The following is a 27876-nucleotide window of genomic DNA, read 5'->3' on the forward strand; positions in this document are numbered from 1 at the left end:
GCTTCCTTTTCTCTCCTCTGAGTCTGGAGGAAGCCGAGTGGGAGGGAGGAGTTTAAACAAAGGCCCTCTCCACATAAAAAATGGAGGCTTGCTCTGGGAAGCCATGGTGTCCTGCTCCACACACTCCACAGGCTGACAGTTTCCCTCGTGTAACCTTCCACTGCGAGACCTGCCACCAGATTTTCCTCTTTGAAGCTTCAGCACACTCTTAGAAAGGGTTTGTATGTCCAGAAATACTTGTCTTAATCATATATTTGTGTGGATTTAGACCTAGAACTGTGCTCATTTTCTTCCCCTGTCTCTGACTCACACAGAGCTGCCCCTGCCAGCACTGAACAAAGATAATTACTCAGGAAACATTTCGGCCAATCAGACGCGCCCTTGTATCGAGCCTACGAGGGAGGGGACCAGTCAGGATCTGGCTAACATTGCCGGGGCCTGATCGCCTTGCCTGAAGAGCGGAGCCTTCCCCGGCTGAGGGCTGAGAGTGTCCTCCATGTTTTATAAGTGTTGACATAACATTGTGTCAGGCAGCCATGCATCCAGAGAGGTAAGCTCTGTCTTTTTTATCTCAGCCTTCTGATAACAACATGGCTTCCTTTCTTGTCGTTGTGCTAACTTGTGGGTTTCTCATGATGAATGTGCACACCTTTTTAAAGTCAGCTTGGTGTGCAGCAGCAGGAAGAGGAGGAGGAGCTGGGCTGGATTGAAGGCCTCGGCAGGCCTCTGCGCCTTCCACAGAGTTTTTTTAGGGTTTGGGGGGTTGGGTAATGATTCTCACCCTTGCTCTCTCTCTGTGTCTCAGGGTCACATGAGTGCCCCAGACTACCATACAGCAGGCAGAGCACAACATTGCAAATCCTTTTTCTTTTTCTTGTTTATAAGGCAAGAGAGAGCTTGATCTAAAAGTTGCACCCTCATCTCCTTGCTGCTGCAGTTTTGAGTTGTAGCCTGGTAGAGAAACAAGGGGGGTTATATTAACCCTTTGTAAGTATGCCTGCTATGTGCTCTCTTATCTTATGCCATGCCAAAGGAGGAACAGCAAACAGCAACAATACAGGCTTGGGAGTATTAAAGGTAGCTCAGAGCATACGTCTGAAATATCCTGAAAATGAAACCTACATGACTTTCCTGTTTTTTGACATAGGAGTGTCTTTAAAAAAATGTCTACAGCTTCAGACCCTTTTTGAACCCTCTCCCCCCCTCAGTCTAATCTTTGGGGCTAAAAAACACAAGACAAAACTTATTGGAGTCATGGGCCTTGAGGTTTCCGCCCCTGACTACACTGTGCAACTGCTTCCTCTACTCTGACACACACACACCCACAGATACAGTGGCCATTTTGTCTTCAGCTCATGTTGAAAGAACTTTACCCTCCTTTTAACAGATCAGTCAGCAGGACAAAGACACAACATAAGTTATAAGAAGATCTTTTTATCATGTGATAGTATAACATCCGAAAAGGATTTATGTTGTGATCTGATGCTGAGTTCCTTTTCTTGTTCTCCTCTTGCTGATTTGCTTTTTTTTTTGTTGGTTGTTTTTGAACACGTTAAACAGAAATGAACAGGAAGGTTTGTCTTTGCCGCACAAAGGTAAGACAGGCTTACTTTATAATTAAACGTCAACATTACATAACCTTTTTAAATTCGATTAGATCTACAAATATATGCAAGGATGCAGAAAATGGTAGCAGATGTGTCATGCTGGAGGTATCGGAACATGAGCAGAATGTTGTTACGTCACGTAGCACCGCCATAGAAATCTCAGTTGCGTGGGGAAAACAAAGGAAGATCTCTTTCTATCGTGGGCTGATGAGAGACATTTTTGATCTACATAAAACCTGAAAATAGTAACGTTACAGTCAGGGTTTACTTTCAGGCTGCAACTAATTCACTGTGTAAAACCAAAGTGTTAACTTTTTAACAGGTTTATTATTATATACTATATGCATTTGATGGTGAGATAACAGGCAGAGGTGTGAGGAACCGATCTGGGCCTCCTGAGGCAACAAGGCGACAGATGTTAAACAGCAGAGCACGGTATATACAAAACAAACTAATCTTCCACAAATATTATTAAAACAATCCTTTCTTTCTGGGTTTTAGAATGTCTTGATGAAGATGGAGAATAAACTAAACTGATAGGTAAAGATAAACCGTCTAATGCAGGAAGAAAAATCTCTGCATTGCAGCAAAAAAAAAAAAAAAAAGCCTTTTAAAGAGGAAGAGGGGAGCCTGCACACTGATCTTTATGGCACAGCGCGGTCGACCAATGGCGTCCCAGCCTGTTGGCCCTCCAGCCAATAGCAGCAAGAGCTGAGGTTAAAGATTGACAATCGGAGGGAGCATGGCAGGGAGAGCAAGGGCCTTCTGGAAAATTCCACAGCCATCTTTGATTCACCCTGTACAGCCTTATATAAAAATCCAGCTCCAATATCTGTCCGTCCTTCAGGATTTCCTATTAATAATAGGATTGAGTATGCTTACTGGTTTTGATGTAACGGCCATTTTTAATGCAGGTAAAAATCATAATTGTATGAAATGTTGGGTTTTTAGGTTATAAAGTGGCTTTAAGCTGGAAGAGTTCACCTCTTTTATATTTGTGAGACGTGTTAGTCGCGTTGTAATAGTAAAATGGTCTCTGAATGGTTTTAAATGTGTTTTTCATGTTTATTTGGTGGACCCATTATCAATTAACACACGGTGGATTATTTCCAAATCTGAAAATGGCCTTTTTTTATGTTTGTGAATATAACACACTACATTTTATGACACACAGAGAAATGGGTTCGTCAAAACCACATCTGATTATTCTGTGACAGTGGTGCTCACAGAGGAGAGAAGGACGAAGATCGAAGACATACAGGAAGAAGGGGTGGGGGGGGTGGGGGGGGGGGGGGTCCAGTCTGGTTCTGCTCGTAATGCAGGATTTTCCTGTTTCTCCTCACCGTGGTTTCATGAAGGTTTGTCCTCACAGGACCGTCTTTCTCTATCCAGAAATGTTGGACGGAAATCTCCACAGATGTCTCGCCGGTCCTCCTGTGTGGATGTGCCCGAGTCTCAGCCTTAGAGTGGGGGATGGGGAGAGTGTATGTGTGTGTGTGTGTGGGGGGGAGGGAGGGTAGCAAGCTGTGGCCTCCATTTTCTGTGACGAGAGAACCCTGCTCGTCTCTCACAGGATGGGAATCTGAAGGCAGTGACTCAGTGTTATTCCTTTTTGTCCATCAGGTACTACAGAGCTTTCAGAAGGGAAATGTGGGTTTTTTGTTTGTTTTTTTCTCTCTGATCTATATGGAATATATCTGACTCTCTGCTGGGGATTTATTTGCCTAAGTCTTCCTGCTTGATGGATCTGGAAAAACAAAAATCCCTTTGGACACTTGTTATTCCAGCTCATCTTGTCCTTTTGGTGGCTGCAGCATTTCTTTTAACGCTGTTTTGAAAATGAGGTTGTTGTTGTGCAGCTTTGCTGAAGAATGGCGAACATTTTCTCCTTCCCAGGGTTGTGGTTGAGACTCAGCTAATGCCTCTTATTTTTTTATTTGGCCCTCGTTTGTTCTTAGTCCGGAACAGGAAGGCCCTGAAGGGGTGTGTGTGTGTGTGTGTGTGTGTGGTGAGAAAGCTGGCAAGCTAAAACAAAATCCCCATGTGTCATATCTTAAGAAATTCTGTTCTGACCATGTTTTGTTCTTTCGGTTTGATTAAAAATGTCTCTAATTGCTTCCTAAGAAGTTAAAAAAGCTTTTCTACATTCAGAAAGTCTCTCCTGTTTTAATTGATTCTTATTTTGGTTTGGTCTTTGAGTTGAAGAACCACAAATGATTAATTGGTGCAACCATAGCTCTGCCAGCTAACTGCTTTTCTGTTTGGGTTTAAGTGGTTTTATCTAGTCTAATTTTTGGCTCCTCTTTTTCACATTCAGGTTTTTGGGTTTGCATTGTCTCCATTATTTGACTACACTTCAGTTAACTTTGGAGTGTCTCTGTAGAGATGAATTATGCAGGCGTAAGGATCATTGTTTTAGTTTTCAAAGAGAAAATCAAACCGTACGGCGGCCATGGAGGTTGAAACCATATCATTTAGCTGGAAACCAGAGTTGCAGCAGCCAACGGTAGAAACGGATCACGTGTGTGACCTGTCAGGGGTTCACCGGAGGGTTTCCTCCTCTACTCTTTTCAATAAAGGGGACAACCTTGGAGTGAGGCCCTGTGTTGTTTGGACAAAAGAAGGCCAAAGCCCCTCATTTATTGCCAGATTCTCCTTTTTGTTAACCACACAGGAAACCAGAAGCCGTAGGAGCAGAGACGGGGAGCAAGTTCTGGATTATTTCTGTTAAGCTTAAGAAGTTTGAGTGATTACACTGGAAAAAAAATCGAAATCTAGATAAGTCATTATTTCTTAAAGTGCATTAGTTCATGAATTCAGGGGATAAAAGAGAAATTTTGCCAGTGAAGCAAGACAATTTACCTTTAAAATAAGAAAATCGCAATTGCATTGTCTTATTTCGAGTGCATTTTATCTAAATATCTTATTTTAAGAGTAAAAATCCTCATTTCATTGGCAAACATCTCATTTACCTACTCATATTAAGGGCAAATGCACTTAATTTGAGAAGTTTTTTTACTTATTCTAGATTTTTTTTTCCAGTGTACGATTCAAGATGTTTTTTGTTTTTTTTTTCTGATCCGTACCAAAAGAGGAAGAGGTTAATGTTGGTGTAGCAGTATTTATGGAATTTAATCTCATTAGTTTGTACATCTTTACTGGGTTCCTGGTAGTAATATTTTGATGAACTCAGTGGTCTCCAAGTAAAAGGCCCAGATCCTTAGAGGGAACGCTGTTGTTACTGAAGTAGCCGGGAAGCTAGCAGAAACATGCACCATTAATCACCCTGAGAGGCATCCCTCTTTAGAGGCATGGGACTGCTCCCTCGTTACCTTAGGTCTGTTCAACATTCGTCAGAAAGGCATCGCAAACTATTACATCTCTGCTGACGAGCATGGAAACGTTGGCTAAATAGTCATGTGTGTTGTTGTTAACATCCTTTTCCTTTTTTTTTTTGCTTGCTTGGTGAAGATGAGTGTTGCCATGGTGATTGTTACTGGTCTCTTTGCTGGAGTATAAGGAACATTTTCTGTCTTGAATGCAGCTGAAATTCTGGAACGTGTTTGAACGTCGGATTGAAAGTCAAAGACGTGTTCAAGTCAAATGAGCTTTTAAAAACAGCAATGGAAACCGGTGGAGTCCCTGTTGACAGGTCCTCAGGGACCCAGTGCCTTAGGTGGTGTTCTACTTGTTTACAGATAACGCTGATGTGGTTTCTGAACACCGTTTCTGACTCTGTGTTTGCTCCTCTTCCTGTGTTCCTGTGCGCTCCTGTTCGTTGCTGTGCAGTCTGGCTGAGGAGGAGATAAAGAAAGAGCCGGATGTGGTAGAGGGGATGGACGCTTCTCTGCGATCGAAAGGTAAGTCTCCAATGTCCTATCAGAAGTCGAACATGAGTGTCAGAGAACGCTTGATTATTTTATTGGGATTGAGAGGTTAATGCATTCTAATGTATTCCTTTTTCTTCCTCTTTTTCATCAAGGAATCGGAACAGATTTCACTTACTTTAGATGGAGCCTGTTACCCATTTGTTTTTATGTCTGAAATGTATCTACTAGATTGAAAAAGCTAGTTAGAATTAGTCTCATAGCTCTTGGAAGTATGTTAATGGCTTTATGGTGCTGAAATATGATCATGATGGTAAAGTAAGCAAAGTGAAAGGATAGATTTCAAATGAAAATCACCTCTCGGCTCTAATGTTTAGCATATAAAGGGTTGTGAAATCCTTTTTCTGTAACTGCCTAAATGTGATGGATGTTCAGACGAATTGTCAGGAAATGTAAGCCAAGTAAATACAAGATGCAGATTTCAATTAATGTCACTTTAGAGGAACGTTAACTGCTCTCTAAACACTGAAACTGCTGCCAAATACTTATTATAAATGTCAGTTATATATATTTTTTCTTTTTATTATTATTGGAAGAATTTTATACTGCTTCTCTCTGCAGATAATTCTTAATTTAGTAGAAAAATTACATTTTTGTGTTATTTAAACCTAACTAGCCTGTCTTAGGCCTGCATCAGAAACTCATTGGATGGTTTTATGTTTTCTTCATCAAGTGGGTGTTTGATGGAGTTCTCTTTCTTATCAGCTGGGGTTACAACCCTTTAACTGATGTTAGTGGCTGTTTCTTGAATTTCTTTAGTGAGACATTGAGCTGTTAGCTTACTGGATGTCATACCAGCTGTATTAAACAGTTTCTCTTCATCTCAGTTAATTCATCATTTGACAAGGAAGGGATTAAAGCCCCTCTCACACCTTGAAGATTTAGAAAGCGTGTGTCTGACGTACGAAAAATCTGGCTAAAACGCTGGTATACATTGGATAAGTTATGGGTACGTTTTATATAAGTCATGAGCACGCTGGCACACGTCAACATACTGCGAGTACGTCAAGAAATTTTAAGCATGCTCAAAATTTCCTGACATATGCTGATACATGGGCCATACTGTAAGTTACAGGTAATTCATTTGATCGTTGACATACGTTAAGCGTAAGTTACTTATAAGTCATGGTGTTTAGCTTATCCAAAACCTATGAGTAACTTTTGTGTAACGTATGCAGAACTGATCCTTGTGTTCACACCCACGACCAACAAAGGTCCTAGCAGACATGACGCTGAATCTGCTACGACGGCAAACCTTCTTTGTTTCTTTTTCCTTTTTATTCTTTTGTTTTTGGCGGGCAGTAAACAGCAGCTAGGTTAATACAGCGATCAAAGACTTCTTTTTATGCAGGCCGGGTGCCTCCGGGCGCATTGCTGCCCCCCATCAGGACACTGGCTTATGCATCATTTCATGGGCATTATGCTGCGGTGCGTTATGCAATCGTTATGCGTTAGGCTATCGTTCGACATGCGCTCTAGACCCATTGTAAATATGCTAAAATTGAAAAAAAAAACATAGAAAGTTCAGCGTATGCCAGCGTTTAAGGAAATTTCTGGACGTCAGGCATACGCTGGCTAAATCTGCAAGGTGTGACAGGGCCCTTCTTCTTCTTATGTGGCGAGGGTGATGTGAAGGGGCTGATTTCATTAGTTTGCTAATGAAGATTCTCAGTCATCCAGGTCATAGTCATTCCGTAAAAGTTTAAAAAACAATCCACTGGACTTGGTTTCCAAGATTTGAAGACGTTTCGCTTCCCCTCCAGGAAGGATCTGCAATGAGTTTGAGTCTTTATATAGACAAGGCCTTGTATTGCTTGGTAACATGTCTTCAAATCTCTGAAACTAAGTCCAGTGGATTGTTTTTTTAAAACTTTTATGGAATTTCATTAGTTTGTATTTGACTTTTTTCAGGTGTAACTTAACCACCTCTATATCACAAGCGATTGAATTTGATTGACACAAGCCTTTTCATCACAGCCCCTGATGCCCCGGGTTCAGCAGAACGATCCGCAGCACCACAGAAGCGAAAGGTTTCAAGTCCCACCCATTCTTCTAATGGACACTCTCCCTCAGACACCTCCCCCAGCCCCCTTAAGAAAAAGAAAAAGCCAGGGGCCGTGAACTGTAACACCAAAGACCAGGTGAGGCTCCTGGATGTATAGCCTGATGGGCTGCTTATGCCCAATTTTGGAGGTAACTGTATGAGTCAGCGTTGTTAACTGATAGGTTTGTGAAACATTCAAAAACTAATAGTTACTAATAGCTATGTTAATGCACACAGAAATGAGTCATATAGATCACCTGTATAGAAGCACCCGGTTACCCAAACTGACTATATGAGCAATCAGAGAGAAAACTGAATGACATAAATGCTGTTAAACTCAAACACATGTTGCAGACACTCCTGATTGCATTCCTCTCTTGTCATAAGTACATACCTGTATCTTATTTTAGATTCATGATTATATTTAGTATTTTCACGACATCACATTATTGACTATACTGTACTGCCAAAAGCATTTGTTTGCCTTCAAACACATTGTTGAATTCTTCTGCTAGAAGATCAGAATCTAGTAAGGTTTGCCCAGCTCAGTCTCCTCTAGTTTATCCCAGCCGTAGTCTGTAAGGTTGTGATCAGAACTCACTTGTTCATATCATTATGAGCCTTGCTTTGTTTTCTGTATAGTCATGGTAGAACCTAAATGTTTGTGCAACAGTCCCCATGCTAACATGCTGGGGTTTGTTTTACGAAGCAGGTTTACTGAACTTTGAGTTTAAGCTGAAATATAGGAAACTCTGAGTTTTTCCGGTTCACAAATAGTTTATTCAACGTCTTTTTCAGTCACTGTAGTAATATTCTCCACATAGCTAACCTGCTCAGGAGCAGGTTTTCTTCAGTAAACTCGGTGTCCTCTGTCTCCGCTCTCCTTACAGACAATCAGGCTGTTTTATTTCCTGATTTAATCAGGAGAGTCCGGTTGTAGTTTTCTGCATACAATAAAAAATCATTTACTAGGTCCTTAGAAACACTGTTGTTGTTGGTGTTTTTCTTTTTTTTTTAACAAACGTTGCATGTTAGTTTGAAGAGGATCTTATTAAAGAATGATCAGCTTTTTCTTCACTGATAATTAAAGGGAGAGGAATCCACAACTGGGCTGACGGGATATGAGATTTTTTTTTTTTGTTTGTTTAATAGTAGCGACATGCGGATCACTTCATTATTTTCACAGTAGTTGCATGAAGAACTACTGAAATTATTTTAAGATAATACATAAAGAGATTAATTTAGCAGGAGGGAAAAGGAATTGCATTAGGATTAGGATTCATTTTGATAATAGCCTACTGGCACAATCTGAAGCCATCTATGGGACTGATGGCCGATAACAATGACCATTTATTGGGATAACATCCGAAGCTGCTGCAAACAGCCACTCAGTATTTACTTTGTGAAAGAAGACCGAATCAAACTGAACCCCATGAGATAATGAACAGGTTCCATCTATTAGAGAGCTTTTAGACTTTATCGTCACCCGCTGCCAGATGATTTCTCCTCAATGGATGAATCGATCCATTCAAGAAATAAACCCGAAATGTTATCGTGGTCTTAACAGACTATGGCAAGCCAATTTCATATATATTAGTATTGCTGAGCAGGTATTCTTGATATCTGGAAAAAAAAAACATTTAGTTTTTCTTGTCAGAACGACAATTTCAAATAAAACGACACTCTTTTAATCTACTATAAAAAATTGTGGATGTCTAGAATTTATTCTAGATCTACATATTCCAATTGTTACTGGTTTTCATTTGTATTATTTTCACTTTGAAGAAACGTATTTCCATCCATTCATCCATCTTCTTCCGCTTATCTGGGGTCGGGTCACGGGGGTAGCAGCTTCAGTAGGGAGGCCCAGACGTCCCTCTCCCCAGCCACTTAGGCCAGCTCCTCCTGGGGAATCCCAAGGCGCTCCCAGGCCAGCCGCGAAACATAGTCCCTCCAGCGTGTCTTGGGCCTCCCCCCTGGGCCTCAGCCCGGTGCGACGTGCCTGGAACTCAACTGGCTCCTCTCGATGTGGAGGAGCAGCAGCTCTACTCTGAGTCCTCCTGGATGACTGAGCTCCTCACCCCACCTCTAAGGGAGAGCCCAGACACACTACTGAGAAAACTAATTTGAGCCACTTGTATCCGGGATCTCTTTCTTTCTATCATGACCCAAAGCTTATGACCATAGATGAGGGTAGGAACGTAGATCGACCGGTAAATCGAGAGCTTCGCTTTTTGGCTCAGCTCTCTCTTCACAACATAGTTTAGATATCATAAATACATATTCAGTCAAGCAGATAAATGTCAGAGCGACCACTTAAAATGTGTAAACATTTCTAGCTATATAAAACTTTTTTGTTTTTTTTTCTGAAATTCAGTTTATGTTGCAAAATTGTAATTTATAAAATATTATTCTAGTTCAGTTTAGGAGTGTGATTTAGATCAGGAAGAATCTTATTCTAGTGATCTACAAATGGAACAACAGAGAGCAGAGGGCTTTTAATAAATGTAAAAATGGCCTGCCATAGAGGCACACGCATGGACCTACTTGGAGTTGATTGAACTAATTCATTGCAGCCGTTGTGAAACTGAAAACTCAGAGTTCCTGACCTTAGGCACGATTAATTTAGAGTTGTGGATCTGAATCTGAGTTTGTTAAACCTGCTTTTTGAAACGGACTCCGGGATACTTTACTTTAGATTTGAAAGTAACTAGAACACCAGCAATCAATAATTAGGATGTATGCAGGAATGCTTCTGGCAGTATACAGGTGCTGGTCATAAAATTAGAATATCATGAAAAAGTAGATTGATTTCAGTAATTCCATTTAAAAAGTGAAACTTGTATATTATATTCATACATTACATACAAACTCATATATTTCAGATGTTTATTTTGTTTAATTTTGATGATTACAAATGACAACAAATGAAAATCTCAAATTCATCATATCAGAAAATTAGAATATTACTGAAGACCAATAAAAACAAAGGATTTATAGAAATGTTGGCCAACTGAAAAGTATGAACATGAAAAGTATGAGCATGTACAGCACTCAGTATTTAGTTGGGCCTCCTTTGGCCTGTATTACTGCAGCAATGCGGCGTGGCATGGAGTCGATCAGTCTGTGGCACTGCTCAGGTGTTATGATAGCCCAGGTTGCTCTAATAGTGGCTTTTAGCTCTTCTGAATTGTTGGGTCTGGTGTATTGCATCTTCTTCTTCACAATACCCCATAGATTTTCTATGGGGTTAAGGTCAGGAGAGTTTGCTGGCCAATTAAGAACAGGGATACCATGGTCCTTCAACCAGGTACTGGTAGCTTTGGCACTGTGTGCAGGTGCCAAGTCCTGTTGGAAAATGAAATCTGCATCTCCAAAAAGTTGGTCAGCTGCAGGAAGCATGAAGTGCTCTAAAACTTCCTGGTATGTGGCTGCGTTGACCCTGGACCTCAGAAAACACAATGGACCAACACCAGCAGATGACATGGCACCCCAAACCATCACTGACTGTGGAAACTTTACACTGGACTTCAAGCAACGTGGATGAAGTGCCTCTCTTCTTTTCCTCCAGACTCTGGGACCTTGATTTCCAAAGGAAATGCAAAATTTACTTTCATCAGAGAACATGACTTTGGACCACTCACCAGCAGTCCAGTCCTGTTTCTCTTTAGCCCAGGCAAGACGCTTCTGACGCTGTCTGTGGTTCAAGAGTGGCTTGACACAAGGAATGCGACAGCAGAAACCCATGTCTTTCATACGTCTGTGTGTGGTGGTTCTTGAAGCACTCACTCCAGCTGCAGTCCACTCTTTGTGAATCTCCCCCACATTTTTGAATGGGTTTTGTTTCACAATCCTCTCCAGGGTGCGGTTATCTCTCTTGCTTGTACACTTTTTTCGACCACATCTTTTCCTTCCCTTCGCCTCTCTATTAATGTGCTTGGACACTGAGCTCTGTGAACAGCCAGCCTCTTTAGCGATGACCTTTTGTGTCTTGCCCTCCTTGTGCAAGGTGTCGATGGTCGTCTTTTGGACAACTGTCAAGTCAGCAGTCTTCCCCATGATTGTGTAGCCTATAGAACTAGACTGAAAGACCATTTAAAGGCTTTTGCAGGTGGTTTGAGTTAATTAGCTGATTAGAGTGTGGCACCAGGGGCCATCAATTTTGAACCTTTTCACAATATTCTAATTTTCTGATATGATGAATTTGAGATTTTCATTTGTTGTCATTTGTAATCATCAAAATTAAACAAAATAAACATCTGAAATATATGAGTTTGTATGTAATGTATGAATATAATATACAAGTTTCACTTTTTAAATGGAATTACTGAAATCAATCTACTTTTTCATGATATTCTAATTTTATGACCAGCACCTGTAGTTAATGCTTTGACTCTTCACCATGAGCACAAACACAACTGTTTTGTAAGTTACAAATTATTTCAGCTATGAAACAATATCTTGCAAAAAAGAAGCATTGGTATGAAACAGTTTTTTTAAATCAGCCTTTTGCTTACATTTAGAGCATATCTTAGTAGAAGCTACCTGTTTGTAGAAAGCACCATAGTGTAGGTTTTATTGCTTTTATTGCCCCGTGTGCTGCTTACCCTACCTGCCTCACCTTAGTACTACCTTGTTTTGTTGCATTGCACCTTTTTTATTACTTTTTTGTGTTCCTGCGTGTTTTTTGAAACCTGCCCCCTGTTTCTCTTGCCTGCATTTCAGTCAGAGCTAAGACATGGTCCCTTTTACTATATGAAGCAGCCAGCACTCACCACAGACCCTGTTGATGTTGTACCGCAGGACGGGAGGAATGACTTCTACTGCTGGCTGTGCCACCGCGAGGGTCAGGTGCTCTGCTGTGAGCTCTGCCCCAGGGTGTACCACGCCAAGTGCCTCAAACTACCAGCCGAGCCCGAGGGCGACTGGTTCTGTCCAGAGTGTGAGGTATCGCTCTGAAGACGTGTGTTTGTGTGTGGCCGTAGCATGGCTTAGATGACAGAATGGCGTGTCCCAATGAAAACGTGTGAATCGGTGTAATGATGCTTTAACATGCAGACAACAGGACATATTGTCCTCTAACCAGAGAAAAGGGGCATCTGCTTGAAAATACAGAATTGCATTCATCTCGAATGATCCTAAAAAAGTTATTTTTTTAATCTAATTAAATAAACTGAAATTGGCGTATTTTATGAATTATTTATACAAACCGTTGTTTTTTTAAAAAGTCATTTTTTCATTTTGTTGGTTATAGCCTAGAGCTAATGTCCATAGCCAACCGAATCATGATTAAGACCGCTAAATGATGGAACTAAATCAGTGACCGCTTGCGTTGACATCGAATTTGAGATTTGGCAATTAAAGTTCAAACTGTTTTATCACTTGTCTGTGCCCGATCAGCACTGGAAACTGAATCTTACGATTCTTCCGGGCGTAAACTTTTTCACCTTTGGATCTATAAATACATCTAGTCATTTTGAGTTTTATTTTTTCCTTGGGAGTCAACCTTATGGTATATTGTACGTAATCTAATGAAAGAAATAACTGAAAACAATGATTGTTTTATCATAATTTGCCGGACTACTCTGAGCATGTCCGATGATGTCAGACAAGCAGTTTAACAGAGAAAATGGAAAAGCATCAAATTATCTCAGAAAAGTCATAAAAATGTTTTTAAGATTTGTATTAGCATTCTTTATTGATTTAAGGATATAAATGAGTATTTTTAGTACCATGACTACATTATGGTGAGCTGGATGAATATCTGTTTGCACATGGGCAAATGAGCCGGTTCGGGTAGTGACAGTGACAGCTAGCACTGTTTTTGAATTAGGGGTTGGAGCTAAACTGAAGGCACCTCAGGGTCCTTTTTTTTTTTTTTCCTTCCCGCTACTCCTTGACATCTACCTGCGGTAAACTAATGGATGGTTCTGCCACTGCTAAACCACAAAGTCAGGTTGTTAATTTTGTTGGTTTCATCTTCTGGCTGTTTAAAATGAGTAATCCAGTAAGCTTGGTTTCAAACTAAGCTAAGAGACGATCTTTACTTATTTTAAGGAAAAACAGGAGCTCACTTTAACAATAGAACCAAATTGGTAAAGGACCCTGAAGGAGCCTTCATTTTAGCCCTGACACCACAGTGCTAGATTGTAGTGACATGGCAGCTGCAGGGCCTCTGCAGTGAAACTAAAATCATCCCTCCTTGAAAAAATGCTGCACCTGAAGATGATGGTATCCTCACCAATTTTGAATTTTCAGTGTTTGATTTTACAGTGTTTGTTTTAATTTCCTTTGTCATTAGACTGTCACAAGTACAGAGCAATGAAGTTCACCCTCTGCATTTAACCCATCCCCTTGGGGAGCAGTGGGCTGCCATTGTGCGGCTCCTGGGGAGCAGTGTGGGGGGGTTAAGGGTCTTGCTCAGGGAGCCAGAGTGTCAGTCCGTGGGAGTGGGGCTTGAACTCAGAGCTTCTGAATTCAAATGATGATGCTCTAACCACTAGGCCAAATCTCACATTCGATGTCAATGCAAGCTGTCACTGATTTAGCTCCGTACAAATACTCTCCGGTAAGCAGCAGGGAATCCCACAGCCTGAAGAGGGTTGTGAGCAGTTTGGTGATTAAAAGCCTTCATGTGTCTTAAAACAAACAAAAAAACCCATAAAAATATAATTTTGTAAAATGTTCTCATGATGAAGTGAATAAGTGGGTTTTTATTCCCTCTAAGCCATAATCATCATTACCTAAAATATATTGCTGTGTGTAACAGTTTGAGTTTTTATTTTTTGCCGTTGAATCGGTATGAGATTTTATTCCAATTGATGGAGATGCAGCTCTATGTGGAGGGAAAACTAAGCAGGGCTTCAGCATCGAATATACTGCTAAAAGCTAGGTGTAATATCTTCTACATGCAAATATCTGAAAAAGGCTGCTTGATTTCAATAAAAATGATTCTAGACTTTTTCTTTTGGATCATTTGCTTTAGAAGGGTTTTGGCATGAGACTAAGGTTCCTGTAAAATGAAACCTAAAATGACAAATCCACGGATAATGCATCAATCTGTGCCTTTCCCTAATGAGTTCCTTTTAATGTTAAGTGTTAAAAAAAAAACGGTATGATCTCTAGTTTTTGAATGTTCTATTAATTTGATTCCAGATTAAAATTTATTTTTTTATTAAAAAACTACTTGCTCCTAGTCGAGCTCAGTTTTTTAAAACTTTATTTGTGGCTCAGTTTGTGCCTGTTTCAATGCTATTAACAGACTTTCCAGACTTAAAGCTGTGAGGAAAAAGCTGCTTGATTTACATGTAAAACAAATCCATCTTTATTTTTATTTAGCTCAGGTGGCCTGTAAACGCAGACTTTGAAAATGTTGCTTTTCTTTTTGTCATGATACAATAATTCTTGTAATTATAATTTTTTTTAATCTTCTTTCAGAAAATAACAGTTGCTGAGTGCATTGAAACCCAGAGCAAAGCAATGACAATGCTAACAATAGACCAGCTCTCCTACTTGCTGAAATTTGCACTCCAAAAAATCAAACAGCCTGGGGTAAGAGTGCTGCTTTACTCTTTATGTCTATCAAATCCTTTCAAACTAATACTGTAAATTCCTACAGAAATGGATCAGTCTGTTTACTAGTGTTCTTGGTAAAGTTGTGCATATTTAAAGCCCTATTTGTTTATTTTTATACAGTAGCATGATCTCACTGGAAGATTTAGAAACACCCAAAGTTTTGTTATAGTATAGTCAAATAGCAAGTATACTTTTTACATTTACACACAGCTTTTGTATGCTGGTCAGTGTCTAAAACCTGTTTTCTTTTTACCTTTTGTGGTTGCTTTTATTCAGAAGTATACAGACATGTGGACAGTCTACTGTTCTGCACTTGTGCTATAATTTTCTAATGAATAAACCATCACTTGATATGATGCAGATTTGATTTTTTCTTAGACTTTCTAGAAAAGGGATATGACAAAATATTCATTTTCCATCTTTTTCTCCTTTTAAGTCAGGAGTGGCTGTGAGAAAACATTCTATCAACTTAACATCCTGTGTTTCATTACGGCATAAAATCAGAGCAGCAGTTATTATGCTGAAAACAGCAGGGATGAGATTTTCTATTTTTTGCCACCAGGAAGTGGCAAAAACATGCAGATACATTTCCAGTGTCAGTTTCTGCAATTGCCAAAAAAAGCTTATTAAACATGTTTTCATTGTGGCCAACATTAAATGATGACAAATGCTTAACAGTAGTTGCAAGAGCTAATTCAATTCAAAGTTCTAGATTTGACTGTTTCTTTTTCAATGCTTGTCTTTAATGCATAGACGGAGCCTTTTCAGAAGCCCGTTTCCCTGGAACAGCACCCAGATTATGCAGAGTACATCTTCCACCCCATGGATCTAAGCACTATAGAAAAGGTACAGGGATTTCTAAACTTATCACAATACTAAATAAGAAGGAATTAAAGTAACATGCATGGAAGGAACAAAGAAATGATGCATGTTCATAAATTAAATGTATATGCTTTTCTACTTTTTATATAGAATGTCAAAAAGAAAATGTATGGCTGCACTGAGGCTTTTCTTGCTGATATGAAGTGGATCTTACACAACTGCATCATCTATAATGGAGGTAGGCCACTTTGTCAGATATAAATAATATATAGAAATGTTTATATGTTTGGTAATTCCCAGAGAAAAAGAACTAATGGTCTCTTCTTTGTTCCAGTTAATCATAAACTAACGACGACTGCGAAAGTCATTGTCAAGATCTGTGAACATGAGGTAAAGGTTTTGGCTAAAGTCATCTTTTTTTTTCTTTTATGATGTCTTATTAGTGAATCATTAATGTTGTTTTTTTCCCCAGATGAATGAGATTGAGGTGTGTCCTGAGTGCTACCTGTCTTCATGCCAAAAAAGGGATAACTGGTTTTGTGAGCCATGTGTAAGTTTATAGCTTATTTTGAATACCAAATATAAAGAATTTATAAACTTTATACAATTGATGAGTTATTTTTATTTTCTCTTGTTTTTAATAGAGTCAGCCTCACCCTCTGGTTTGGGCTAAGCTGAAAGGTTTTCCTTTTTGGCCAGCAAAAGCACTTCGGGAAAAGGACGGGCAAGTAGACGCACGGTTCTTTGGGCAACATGATCGGTAAGATGAACTTAAGGAGTAAAATTCCTCTTTTCTTAAAGTTGGTAATACATTAAGCTTCTTTCCTTCATCTATGTAGTGCCTGGGTTCCCATCAACAACTGCTACTTAATGTCCAAAGAGATCCCTTTCTCTGTGAAGAAAACAAAGAGCATTTTCAACAGTGCCATGCAAGAGATGGAGGTCTATGTGGAAAATATCCGCAAGAAATTTGGCGTCTTTAACTACGCACCCTTCCGCACTCCCTATGCACCCAACAACCAGCTCCAGATGCTCGTGGACCCCAATAACCCAAATGCTGGGGCGGTGAAAACGGAGAAGCCAGATAAGCTCCGCTTTAACTTCGATATGACTTCTTCTCCCAAGATGATCCTCAGCAAGAGTTCCACCCCCAGCGGGATGAGTCGACGGGCCTCAATGACAGAAATGCCTCGGTCTCCGATGAGCACCAACTCCTCTGTTCACACAGGGTCTGACGGGGAGCAAGAAGCGGAAAAGGCAAGCAGAAACCCTGCCCTACACTACAGCACTGGAGAGGAATCCATGGACTGCACCGGTATATTGCATCTCAAGTTTTTTCTTCTCTGGCAGTCATGATCAAGTTGCTACCTTGAGATGTTTTGCAAAAACATTTCTTTTTGAAATCCGATTACAGCTTCTCCTGTGTCGGGGAAGGCTGGTCCAGCTGCCAGTGTAAGCAGCAGTCCAAAACCCATAAACTCTGCACTGGTTCCCAAGCAGGAGAGAACAGCAGGGACCGGAGGCATTCTCAACCTCAACCTTGGTCAGTAACACTAATGTATAAAAAAAAACATACTAGTATTTGTGAGTATGGTACAACAACAGACCCTTAATGTATTTGATTGGGATTTTAATAATAGTCCAAAGTGATGCATAACCAATGGAATGAAAAATCTAAAGTACTCGAAATTTCTACTCAGTCCTTTGTTCTCCAATCCCCCTAACATTAGTGAGCCTGTATCTAATTCGCTGTATTAAAACGGCTCTTTCCTTGAAGGTATTGTGGAGGATTTTCAATAATTTTTTTAAAAGGCCTGCTCTCTCCACTCTTTCTTCTCATACACTTCGTAGACACTTTTTCTCTTACGACCCTCAGCCATTTTCAAAGAACCCTGTTGAGAAAGGTGAGCTTTAATAACTGGCTGAAACTGTAGCTCAACCACACATATACGTCTGAAAGTGCACATGCGCAGAAAAAGATGGTGAACTGGAGACGAGCGCGTTGGACGGCCTTGCAGAAACATCACCAGAAAGATTAATTAGGAGGACCACTTATTTAAATGATCCACCTGGAAAAAGAAAATCCTCCACTATACCTTTAAGCTACAGATGTTAGATAACAGTAGTGAACAAACGACATCATGAAGACCAACGGTTTGGAATGAAGTTGTGGAGAAGAATAAAACAGAGATGGGTTAGAATTCAATATCCCAGGCTTTAAACGTCTGACAGAGCGCTGCTAATCTGAAAACTGAACCATAAACTCTACCAAAGACAACTTTATCGAGCTAAACCGACTGGTTCAGAAGGAACATGAATCAGAAAAGCTCCACAGCTCAGGTTAAAATCGCTATTTACAGGACTGCTATTGGTTTGCTCTGGTTGCTCAGGTAGCCTCTACTGTAGAGTCTGGAGAAGGAATATGAGACCATGAAAGGTCTTGTAAGCAGTTTGCCATGTACCGTGCAGGGGAGTCCACTCCTGTATGAGAAGGTGCTCTGGAAACAGGACCAAAATGAGTTTCCTTTTTGCCTATGTGTCTTGTCATTTTGTACAAAAACAATGACAGAAAATACTGTGTGGAATGAAACACAGCATGCGGTTAATTCCTGCCAGCATTTGTCAAGAAATAATACTTTCCGTAAAACCTACATGCAAAAATCAGCTTGTTGGGAACCTAAGTACTTGTTAAGATTTTTACAATTGATGTCTTTGTAACATTGAACCAAAACATCTTCTTTCCTAATTCTCTTAACCATCCACAGTGGTGGAAGTATTATTCTATGGGAATGCTATTCATTAAATATGGAGCTAAGTATAGTGTGACACTGGGGGGTCATAATGAAATGGTTAAGACCACTTTAGACTATCCAATATCGACCAATACTGGAAGCTCGTCAGCAACTGACCAATCAGCAATCGCAATTTATCCCAAAAGAAAAATCTCTCATGCGGACCATCTGCATCTTTCTCTCGTTTGACTTTGCAAGGGGTTTTGCATAAAAAGGAATAGCAGACATGGGGATTTTGTTAATGACTCCCAATAAAAGGCTAAATGCTGTTGGTGGGGAATGGTTAGCCCAAAATATTTAAGGACTGGAACACAGTTGATTATGATCCCAAAACTGAGTCTTAAAAAATGTAAAGATAAAGAGGTCTGCTAGGAACAGCTGAGCACAATAATCAACAGGAACTACTGGCTGTTCAGTTGTACGAAGATAAAGAACAATAACAAAAGGTAACGATTTGTTATGATTAGTTTTTGTTTATGTTTAGCTTGTTAATTATTGCTTTGCTTGATTAATTACAAACATGTGAGGAAATGTGCCGCACCAGATGCAAATTATTACACACAGCCTGATCGTTTGTTATAAAAACAGGATTATGAGGATTTTCACCCTCTGGTTTATGTACTATATTCACTCACCCTCCATAACTGCAAAAGCAATCGGACCAAACTTCCCTCACAACCCGACTGATTGTGTGGTTTTTATTTTCTCTGTCTGGGGAAAGTGTTGGCTTTAATGTTTGTTTTTCTGTTACTACCTTGAAATGACTTTACTCAAAATCATAATCTTATAAACTTGTATCCCTTTCTTTCTATGCCACAATTCTGCTCCTTTGTGTCAGTCTTTTAAAATCCTTTGCGACCGGTAATGACTAAATGCGCCTAGCTGAAGTGGTAAAAGTGCACTTGGAAGGTGAACGGTTGTTCTCTAATTTGTGTTTAAACCAGATCGAGTGAAGGCTGAAATGGACCTGAAAGAGCTGAGCGAGACGGTGCAGCAACAGCAGCAGCAGCAGCAGCAAGCAGCCCCGGCTACTGTCACCACTCCAAAGAGGCCCCTCAGGAGCCTGGACAAGACCATTGAAAGCTGCAAGGCACAGCTTGGTAATTACAGAGTTGGTATATGTTATAACAGGTTGAAACATGGATTTGGAAACAACAAAATAAAATAAAAAATATGTTATTTTTCCAAAATACTGATGTACCACTGTAGAAAATCTTGATACGTTTTGGCCAGCAGTTTGGAATAGCCTGTATTGTTGCTTTTTCTGCTCTCCTAAAATAACTATTTCAACACAATACCACCAAAAATCTGGTTCAGATTACTATAAATGGTATTTTTAATGTTTCTCAATACATTTTTTTAACCAAAAACATAAATTCTAATTCTTCTACAGGCATTAATGAGATTTCTGAAGATGTGTATAAAGACGTGGACCACAGTGACTCTGAGGACTCTGAGAAATCCGACTCCAGCGACAGCGAATACCTCAGCGATGAAGAGCATCGGTCAAAGAATTCTGCTCAGGATGAAAAGGATAAGGCAGAAAGAAAAAGGTCAAAGGCGAGCACTGAGGGAGAAGGGAAGGAGGGAGTTACAGTGACGGGGGACAAAGCTGCAGCCGCAGAGGCTTCACTCAAGGAAAAGACTGGCAATGGCCCAGAAAGGGGCCTACAGGACAAACCCAGGACACCTCAGCCCCAACCAGTCAATGAGAAGCCTAAAGCGACAGAGGAGGGCAAAACAGCAGCTGCTGCATCAGCTGAACAGGACTCTGATTCTGAGAGAGAGCTCGTCATTGATCTGGGGGACGAACATGGAGGACGGGACTCAAAGAGGTCTAGAAGAGACACGAGCTCTTCAGCTGCAAAACCTGTCAAGGAGCCCAATGCTGCCAAAGTGGAAGGTGAGGCTTTGGAGTTCACTTCATGGTTTTACTCTGTTTAGAATATCAACCTCACATGAAGTGCTGGTCATATCTGCTCTGCTGCGCAGCTTCCTGTGTTTTTTTTTTATTCATTTATTTTGCAATGCCTTGATTGGGAAAATGTTGGTACGAACACCTGTGGTAGAATACAATGACATTCTGACAACATTTGCATAAAATGACAGTTGGTCTGTTTTATTTCCCCAGACTTCTATCCTTCTGTTATTTTTGACCTGCTGCACTAGAAGCAGGGATTTAACAGCCTGAAAATGTATTAAAACGGCTTTAGGTTTCTCAAGATTAGAAGAATTTTAGATTTAAAGAACACCAATATTTTTTCCGTTCTTTTTTTTTTTTTTTTTTTCCTTTTAGGAATTTTGCAAGCATTCAGTTTTTAGTACAAACTTATTGGCTACAGCTCTGTTTTCTATTTTGCTCCCTCAGGTTTTCTCTTAATGAGATAATCTTAATTTTACTATCAAAGGGTTGAATAGTTCTGGATTTTTATTATCTCCAAAATGTGCATGCTCATTATTTATTGCTTCTTTCATATGTTTTATATGATTCTATTTTTTGTTGTTGTAATTTGCTGCAGTATTTAGGTGTAATCATAATACACTAAGTCATCAAGGACTGGTAACATTTCTTCAAACATTCAGTGTTTGCAAACCTGCCAAAAAGAAGACGACCTTGCTTCTGAATCTGTCCCCATGGATGTTCAAGCAACTAAAACCCAAATGTTTTCATTTCATTGTTACCGTCAGCTCCTTGAAAATACTTACGTTTAGTTTTAATGAAGCTTGGCTTAAAACCAGGATTTTAATTGTTGGCATGAACCTGTTGACAGTAACTGTCTTAAATGAATTGAAATACGGATCTGAAGGAGTGTATCGAAGATTGCTTGATGAAACTTGAAGAAAATCTGCAAGAAGTCTCTGGAAAGTGTCTTTATAGTCGTAATTATAAAATTGCATTATTAGAAGAATGCTCTCTAAAACTCTAAAGTGATTTGCACAAGATACATCTTAGTTCAACAGTTGGACTTCAAACTTTAAGCAGGGATAAAGGAGTTGTTTTTCTTTTCTAAATATTTTCCCATCTTTTTTTTATGTGTGCAATATATTCTGTTCAGTTCAGTTTTAATACCTCTTTATATTTTCTTTGCTTAAAAAATTTAAATGAATGAATCCAGAATATGTGGAACTCCTAAGCTAATAATTTTCCCCCCTTTTTTTGTTTTGTGCTTTTTCTTTAGGTAAATCTGCTGCATCAGGGACACCGACACGAGAAGCTGTCTCCAACCTGAAAGACTCCTTGCAGCCTTCTATCACTGCAGCACTTAGCCTTGTTTCCAGTGCAGCAGCAGATCAAACTAGTGTATCTACAACAACCAGTGCTCCTTCTGGCTCCTCCACATCCACAGCACCCTCATCTGTAAAAAAACAGCGGCCGCTACTGCCTAAAGAGACGGCTCAGGCTGTGCAACGGGCAGTTGTTTGGAGTCCCAATAAGTTTCAGACGTCTTCGCAGAAATGGCACATGCAAAAGGTTCAGAGACAGCAGCACGAAGAGCAGTCAGCTGTCCAGACGCAGGGTCAGAGTCAGGGTCAGGGTCAGACTCGCAGCCAGCAGCAGTCACAGCAGAACTCCTCCAGCACTCGTTATCAGACCAGACAAGCAGCCAAAGGTAAATGCAAAAAACGGACACTAGGTTAATATGTAACAAAAACTGAAATGGAAATGTTAAGATGTTTGATTTCCCTTTAAGATTCTGCATCTTTGTCATCTGCAGTGCAACAAAAAGAACCCGCTCAGAGTGCATCCTCCTCGACAGCGGGACAGGTCACTTCTGCTGCCTCGTCTTTGGTGTCAGCAGACTTGCCGATCCCCACAGTCTCCGCAGACGTAGCAGCAGATATAGCCAAATACACAAACAAAGTAAGTCCGCATTCCTGTCAGTCATACATGTACATTATGCAACATTGAAAACAAAAGGCAACACTATCAGAACTGCAAAAGTAATTGAAATGTTTATTTTTTTTTTCTATGTTTTTCCACTTTCCAGATTATGGACACAATAAAGGGGACAATGACGGAAATCTACAACGATCTTTCTAAAAGTACATCAGGAAACACAATTGCAGAGGTAATCCCTCCCATTCAGATTGGAGCATCTTTAATGGTCTTTTTGGGAGCAAATGGGCTGTTCTGAGGTGTTGAGTGTTGTAGCACCTTCTAGAGTACGTGCTAGCCCTTGGTGTAGCTCTTTACTGCGGGTATTCCTCTTCGTTCTTTGACCTCTCTGCTGTTAAACTGTTTTGATAATAAGGTTACATTAACAAACCTGCACTGCTGTTAGTGCGCCTGATAAATTGGAGTTTGCTTCCCTGGAAAAGTCAGTTTGCCCTGCAGGAGCATTTAGTGTTTGCTAATGTAGTGGAAACAAGAGAAAACCTCAGTAATTAAAGCAGCAGTTTTTTCCCTGTACTTGATACGTTAAACTGTTATGAGGTTGTTTCCTTATAAGGCGGCTTCCTGACATTACCATTGTAGAAGTTGGTCCTTCTGTGAATTATTTTTTCCCATATGGAGGGAAAATAAAAAAGCCCTTCTTTGCTAGAGTTATTACTGCATATAGTACCAAAAGTTTCTCAAAACTTGTGGCGTGGTTAAAAAAAAAAAAAAAAAGTCTGATGTACGTATAAAACCATGAACTTGTTACCGCACATATTACCTTGAATAATACCAATCTGGTGAAAAATCAAACACAGCTGGTTGAATTTCTTACATGCCCAGTGCCGCCCACAATTTAATATTTCATATATTTGCCGCTGACTTGAGCTCAATTATTAATGCCCATTGCTGCAATTTCTAACAAATCATAAAGACTGTTAGGACCACCGTCAACACATAAAAAAAGAGAAGGAAGCTTCACTATTTGTTTAAAAGAAGTCAGGACAAGATGATAAAAACACCAGGATGTCAGCCCTCATTCCTAGAACCTATTGGGCGTCTGTTTCCAACACAGTAATATTAGGAATAGTTAGAATTATTATTATAGTAATACATGTAAAGGAGACCCAAGGCCACTGTGACATTTTTATGAAGACCTAGTTCATCATCATAAATATTCCCCTATTTGTGTCCCATGTCTTATTATATAATTCAATATTTATCCACCAAAATAATAATCACATCTGACTTTTTTGAACTAATTTGCTGAGTTGTCAAGTTTTTTTTTTTTTTTTTGTTAGAATGAAAGCATCCCTTTAAAAATGAAAGTGGATGTGGATTTCCTGCTCCCCGGCCTTTGTGCATTGCTAGGAGAATATCCACAGTTCACATCCAAATGAGAATGTTTCCATCCTTTTTACATGTGTTTTATGAGGATAAATGTGACTGTTGTTTTATTGCTGAAGTTTGAACTATAATAGCTTAAACTCATGCAAAGACTTGAGTTTTTGGCTAACGACCGAGTAGAGCCACATTTTATTTAACAGCAATTGAAAAGTTTGTGTAGATTTCCAGATGCCTTCGTGTAAGGTTGGTTTTATACATCCAAATTTTTTGCATTAACCATTGCGCGGCATGTTTTCTTGTGCTCAGACATGTTTTATACATGAGGCAAGATTAAGGAGTGTTAATTATAGATCGTTTTCTATTCACCCCACAAACAACAACATTTTTCAGTGAGTCAAATATTATATAATAATTCATATGTATATGAATTCCTATTGAATTTTAAATGTAATTTTTTTTTTTTTTTCTTCGCCTGGACAACCAAAGCTTTACAGAATCAGAATCAACAGATGAAACATGCCAGATGGTATAGCTGATAGAATAAAGCCCTGGTTTGTGAATTTTTCTAGTCAAAGCCTAACTTCAGTTTAAATCAGGTTATTTTGTTGTAAAAATCCATTATAAGTTGTCATAATTACAAAGTCCAAATAAATCTGAGTTAAAGCCTGGGATTGTATACGATATAAAGGGATACATTTAGGTTTATTCAGTTCAATTTACAAGAGAAGGTAATCGGTAAAATTACTTTAATGTATTTTTGCTAAAAAAAAATGTCTTAACTATGCACTTTGATTGCTCAAAACCAGAATTTTTTTTAGTCCTACTTGTGTAATCAGGTCGTATTTTCATTCAACCATAACTGATTTCTGATTTTTTTTTTTTATTTTTTCCTGCTTCAGATTCGACGGCTGAGGATAGAGATTGAAAAACTCCAGTGGCTTCATCAGCAGGAGTTATCAGAGATGAAGCACAATCTGGGTTGGTGTCCAACTACTGTGTGACTATAACTTCTATCCATCTGTTGTATCAAGCATGGTTTAAGGTGTATTTGTGCACTGACCGCAGAGCTGACGATGGCAGAGATGAGGCAGAGTCTGGAGCAGGAAAGGGAACGTTTTGTGGCTGAGGTGAAAAAGCAGATGGAGCTGGAAAAGCAGCAGGCAGTGGATGAGACCAAAAAGAAACAGTGGTGCGCCAACTGCAGGAAGGAGGCCATCTTCTACTGCTGCTGGAATACCAGCTACTGTGATTACCCCTGCCAGCAAGCACACTGGCCTGAGCACATGAAGTCCTGCACACAGTCGGGTAAAAATGTTTTCTCTGTTTTGGATTTGGTTTGGATTTTCAAACTAAAACTTAATTATAAAGCCTGTTGCTGCTGCAGCTTTTAAACTCTTAACTGATTTAGAGAAATCGAATGCTTCATTGTAGAACCCAAAATGTTCATATTGACGGTAGTCTTATTCTCAGAGATTTTGACTGTGTAATTCCTTATTCTTTTCTTTTAACCTTTGTCACATTACAAACCTACAACCAAAAACCTCATTGTATTTCATGTGCTGATGAAACTTCTTCTCATAACATGGTGCGTCCACCATCATTTTTCACAGGTATGGTGTTTGCTATTGGTTGGTTTGATAATACCAGAACACATTTTCCTATGTGTTTGTAGTTCACCACAATCAGTGAAGGAAACTGGGCAAACAGGTTTTATAGTTTTCTCATTGCCAATTTTCAATAAAGAGCAGATTTATGGAGTGCATAGCAGCGGTTATCCCACCTCAGCTGTGGTTTTCTTGAGGTTCTTCAAAGTTGCCATGAGCCTCTTAAATCCTCTGTTTCTATTCTTGGCTAGGCTGATAAACCAGACTAAATGTGAGATTAAATGTGTAATTAAGTCTGGCCCCAATGAATGACACATCAGAATGTTGTTGATGAGAACAACTCGTCTGTGCCTATTGGACAGAAAGCTGGTGGGGGAGTGTAAACAAACAGCCTGTCGGTAAAACGGCAAATATGTTCTTATTAAAAATGAATGAGTGTAGAGCCTCTTCCTGCTCACGTTTCAACGAAAACCCCAAGTCTAATCCTTCCAAACCTGATTCCAAAGCTGAGCCATACGAGAACTGTTCAATAGCTGTTGCCATCTTCCCTGTTGTGCTTTCTCCAGTGTCGCGCAGCTTTGTTGTCACGTCCTCAAAACCCCGCCGGCTTTGCATCCAGAAATTCTAAACACATCTCTGCGTTGTGATTGGCCAGCCAGTTCCAGGGCCTGGGGCATTGTTAGAGGCTAGTCCCACTCGCAGGCAAAAATGATTTTGGCCGCTGGCGGGTGGGGCTAGTTTACTAGGCTAATTCTTTGCCTAACCAGTCAGTCTGCTGGAAGTTCTGAGCAATTGCAGTTACTCTGCTTTACCTGTTTTAGGATAAAGGACTTGCTGTCAAGCTACATAAGATGTTCAAAACATGGGATGTTAGTTTAGAACTCAGTCATGCTTCTAGACACTTTTCATCCCCAACCTGCTGTAATGCTGTTTATTCACATTAATTAGGTGACTCTTGAAAGCAGCTGATAGCTCTGGAATGTATCTAAGGGAAAAATACTTGAGCAACAGTTTTCTCATTAAAATACCATTCCAAGTTTTTGGAATTTCCCCATTTTGTCATTTTATAACCACAAAGTATTGTGTGTGTGTGTGTGTGTATTGGTATGAGCTGATAACAGTCAAAATGAGATGTTAAGTCTGCCCTCTCTCATTTTGTTTTGTTCTTTTCCAGCCACAGCATCTCAGCAGGAGCCAGAGGCGGAGCCCAGCTCAGAGGCGACGGTCAAACCATCAGGCCACTCTCCTGCTGTGCAGTCCGGTCCCCCAGCCACGGCCTCCATATCAGACAAAAGCAACTCTCCCACATATGCCGACAAAAGCAAGGACAGTTCTGGCGTCACTGTGACCTGATACACTACAGACACCCGAGTTGAGTGAATGTGAGGCAGGTGGCCTCAAAGTTGGTGCTTCATGCCCTGCACCTTTATGACAAATCACTTTTTTTTTTTTTTCTTTTTCCATTCCCATGTGTATATCTGCTCACTGGACTGTTCTTTCTCAGTTTCCACATCTGTGTTTCAGTCAGTTAATCATGTGAAAGTAGTCTGTCTCGAGATGTAAAATGTTTTAATTCGGCAGTTTTGTGTTATTACTCCAACTGTATTATCCCAAAGGATAGATCCTACTTTCCTTTTTTTCAATGCTGCTCTACAGGACTTTGCTGCTGTTCTTTATTTTTTGTTGATTGTTCTCCATATTGTGAGACAAAACATTTGAAACAGCCTTCAACACTGATACACAAATATGGTGCCATCCCAACTATTTTGACTGAGAGGTTTCTTTCTGCGGTTTCGGACACACTTGCTCCATGTTGGGTAGTGCAGGTTTCAATGATACATTTCAGTCCATGTCAGTCGTGGCGTTTTGGTTTCATACCAGTTTTGTATTGTAGTTCTGTGATGTATAGCTACACATTTACAATAAAAAAGAAAAAGATTTATTAAAAAGACAAAATTTAAAGTGTACAGTTTTTGTATGAAGATACCTGAACGATATTTATAGTGTTACATGTTTTTTTTATAGTATTGTTTATTGCAATCACATTTCTATGTGTTTAAGAAGAGTTATTTGAAATGAAACTTCTTCACACGAATGTCAGCTCTTAGTGAAGTCTTTGTGTAGCAAGGTACCCAAAGCAGATGTAAATCCCCTCAAAAAAGTGTCCAACTGAGTAGACCTAAATATAAATCTCTTTTTGGCCATATATTTCCTGTGAGCATGTTTGTGTTGAGCTTTGTCTTGTTACTGTCTACATATTGTAAATAGAATAAATGGACTTGTGAAGAAAATGTTGCTGAAGTTATTTTATTGATCCGTAC

The 27876-nt window shown here is 39.7% G+C and overlaps 1 protein-coding gene across 14 annotated transcripts; it reads left to right on the plus strand.

Moving 5' to 3' along the window:
- The first annotated feature begins 56 nt into the window (after positions 1-56).
- Positions 57-27846, plus strand: LOC119774037 (protein kinase C-binding protein 1-like). Of its 14 annotated transcripts, none has more exons than XM_038271313.1 (22): positions 57-217; positions 315-550; positions 5152-5283; positions 5397-5467; positions 7472-7635; positions 12264-12485; positions 14976-15089; positions 15867-15959; positions 16086-16173; positions 16270-16325; positions 16408-16485; positions 16580-16695; positions 16775-17250; positions 17350-17478; positions 19672-19827; positions 20121-20630; positions 21907-22338; positions 22420-22589; positions 22717-22797; positions 24851-24929; positions 25017-25256; positions 26730-27846. In XM_038271313.1, the coding sequence occupies exons 3-22, from the start codon at positions 5231-5233 to the stop codon at positions 26906-26908; spliced, it is 3507 nt and encodes a 1168-aa protein (XP_038127241.1). In that variant the 5' UTR covers positions 57-217; positions 315-550; positions 5152-5230; the 3' UTR covers positions 26909-27846. The 14 variants fall into 14 exon arrangements, with proteins under 14 accessions (XP_038127241.1, XP_038127245.1, XP_038127248.1 ...); XM_038271317.1 differs by having other exon boundaries at positions 22444-22589; XM_038271320.1 differs by having other exon boundaries at positions 12342-12485.
- The last annotated feature ends 30 nt before the right edge of the window (positions 27847-27876 follow it).

This window comes from Cyprinodon tularosa, unplaced genomic scaffold (assembly GCF_016077235.1).
Source record: "Cyprinodon tularosa strain WSP-4 unplaced genomic scaffold, ASM1607723v1 ctg8, whole genome shotgun sequence".
Classification (NCBI taxonomy): Eukaryota; Metazoa; Chordata; class Actinopteri; order Cyprinodontiformes; family Cyprinodontidae; genus Cyprinodon; species Cyprinodon tularosa.

Bases quoted from the DNA above. Each gene is read 5' to 3' on its own strand.
- LOC119774037 (XM_038271313.1), top strand. From the start codon at position 5,231: ATGGAAACCGGTGGAGTCCCTGTTGACAGGTCCTCAGGGACCCAGTGC. The intron at 12,486-14,975 runs GTATCGCTCTGA...ATCTTCTTTCAG, and splicing joins GGTTCTGTCCAGAGTGTGAG to AAAATAACAGTTGCTGAGTG. The intron at 24,930-25,016 runs GTTGGTGTCCAA...CACTGACCGCAG, and splicing joins AGAGATGAAGCACAATCTGG to AGCTGACGATGGCAGAGATG.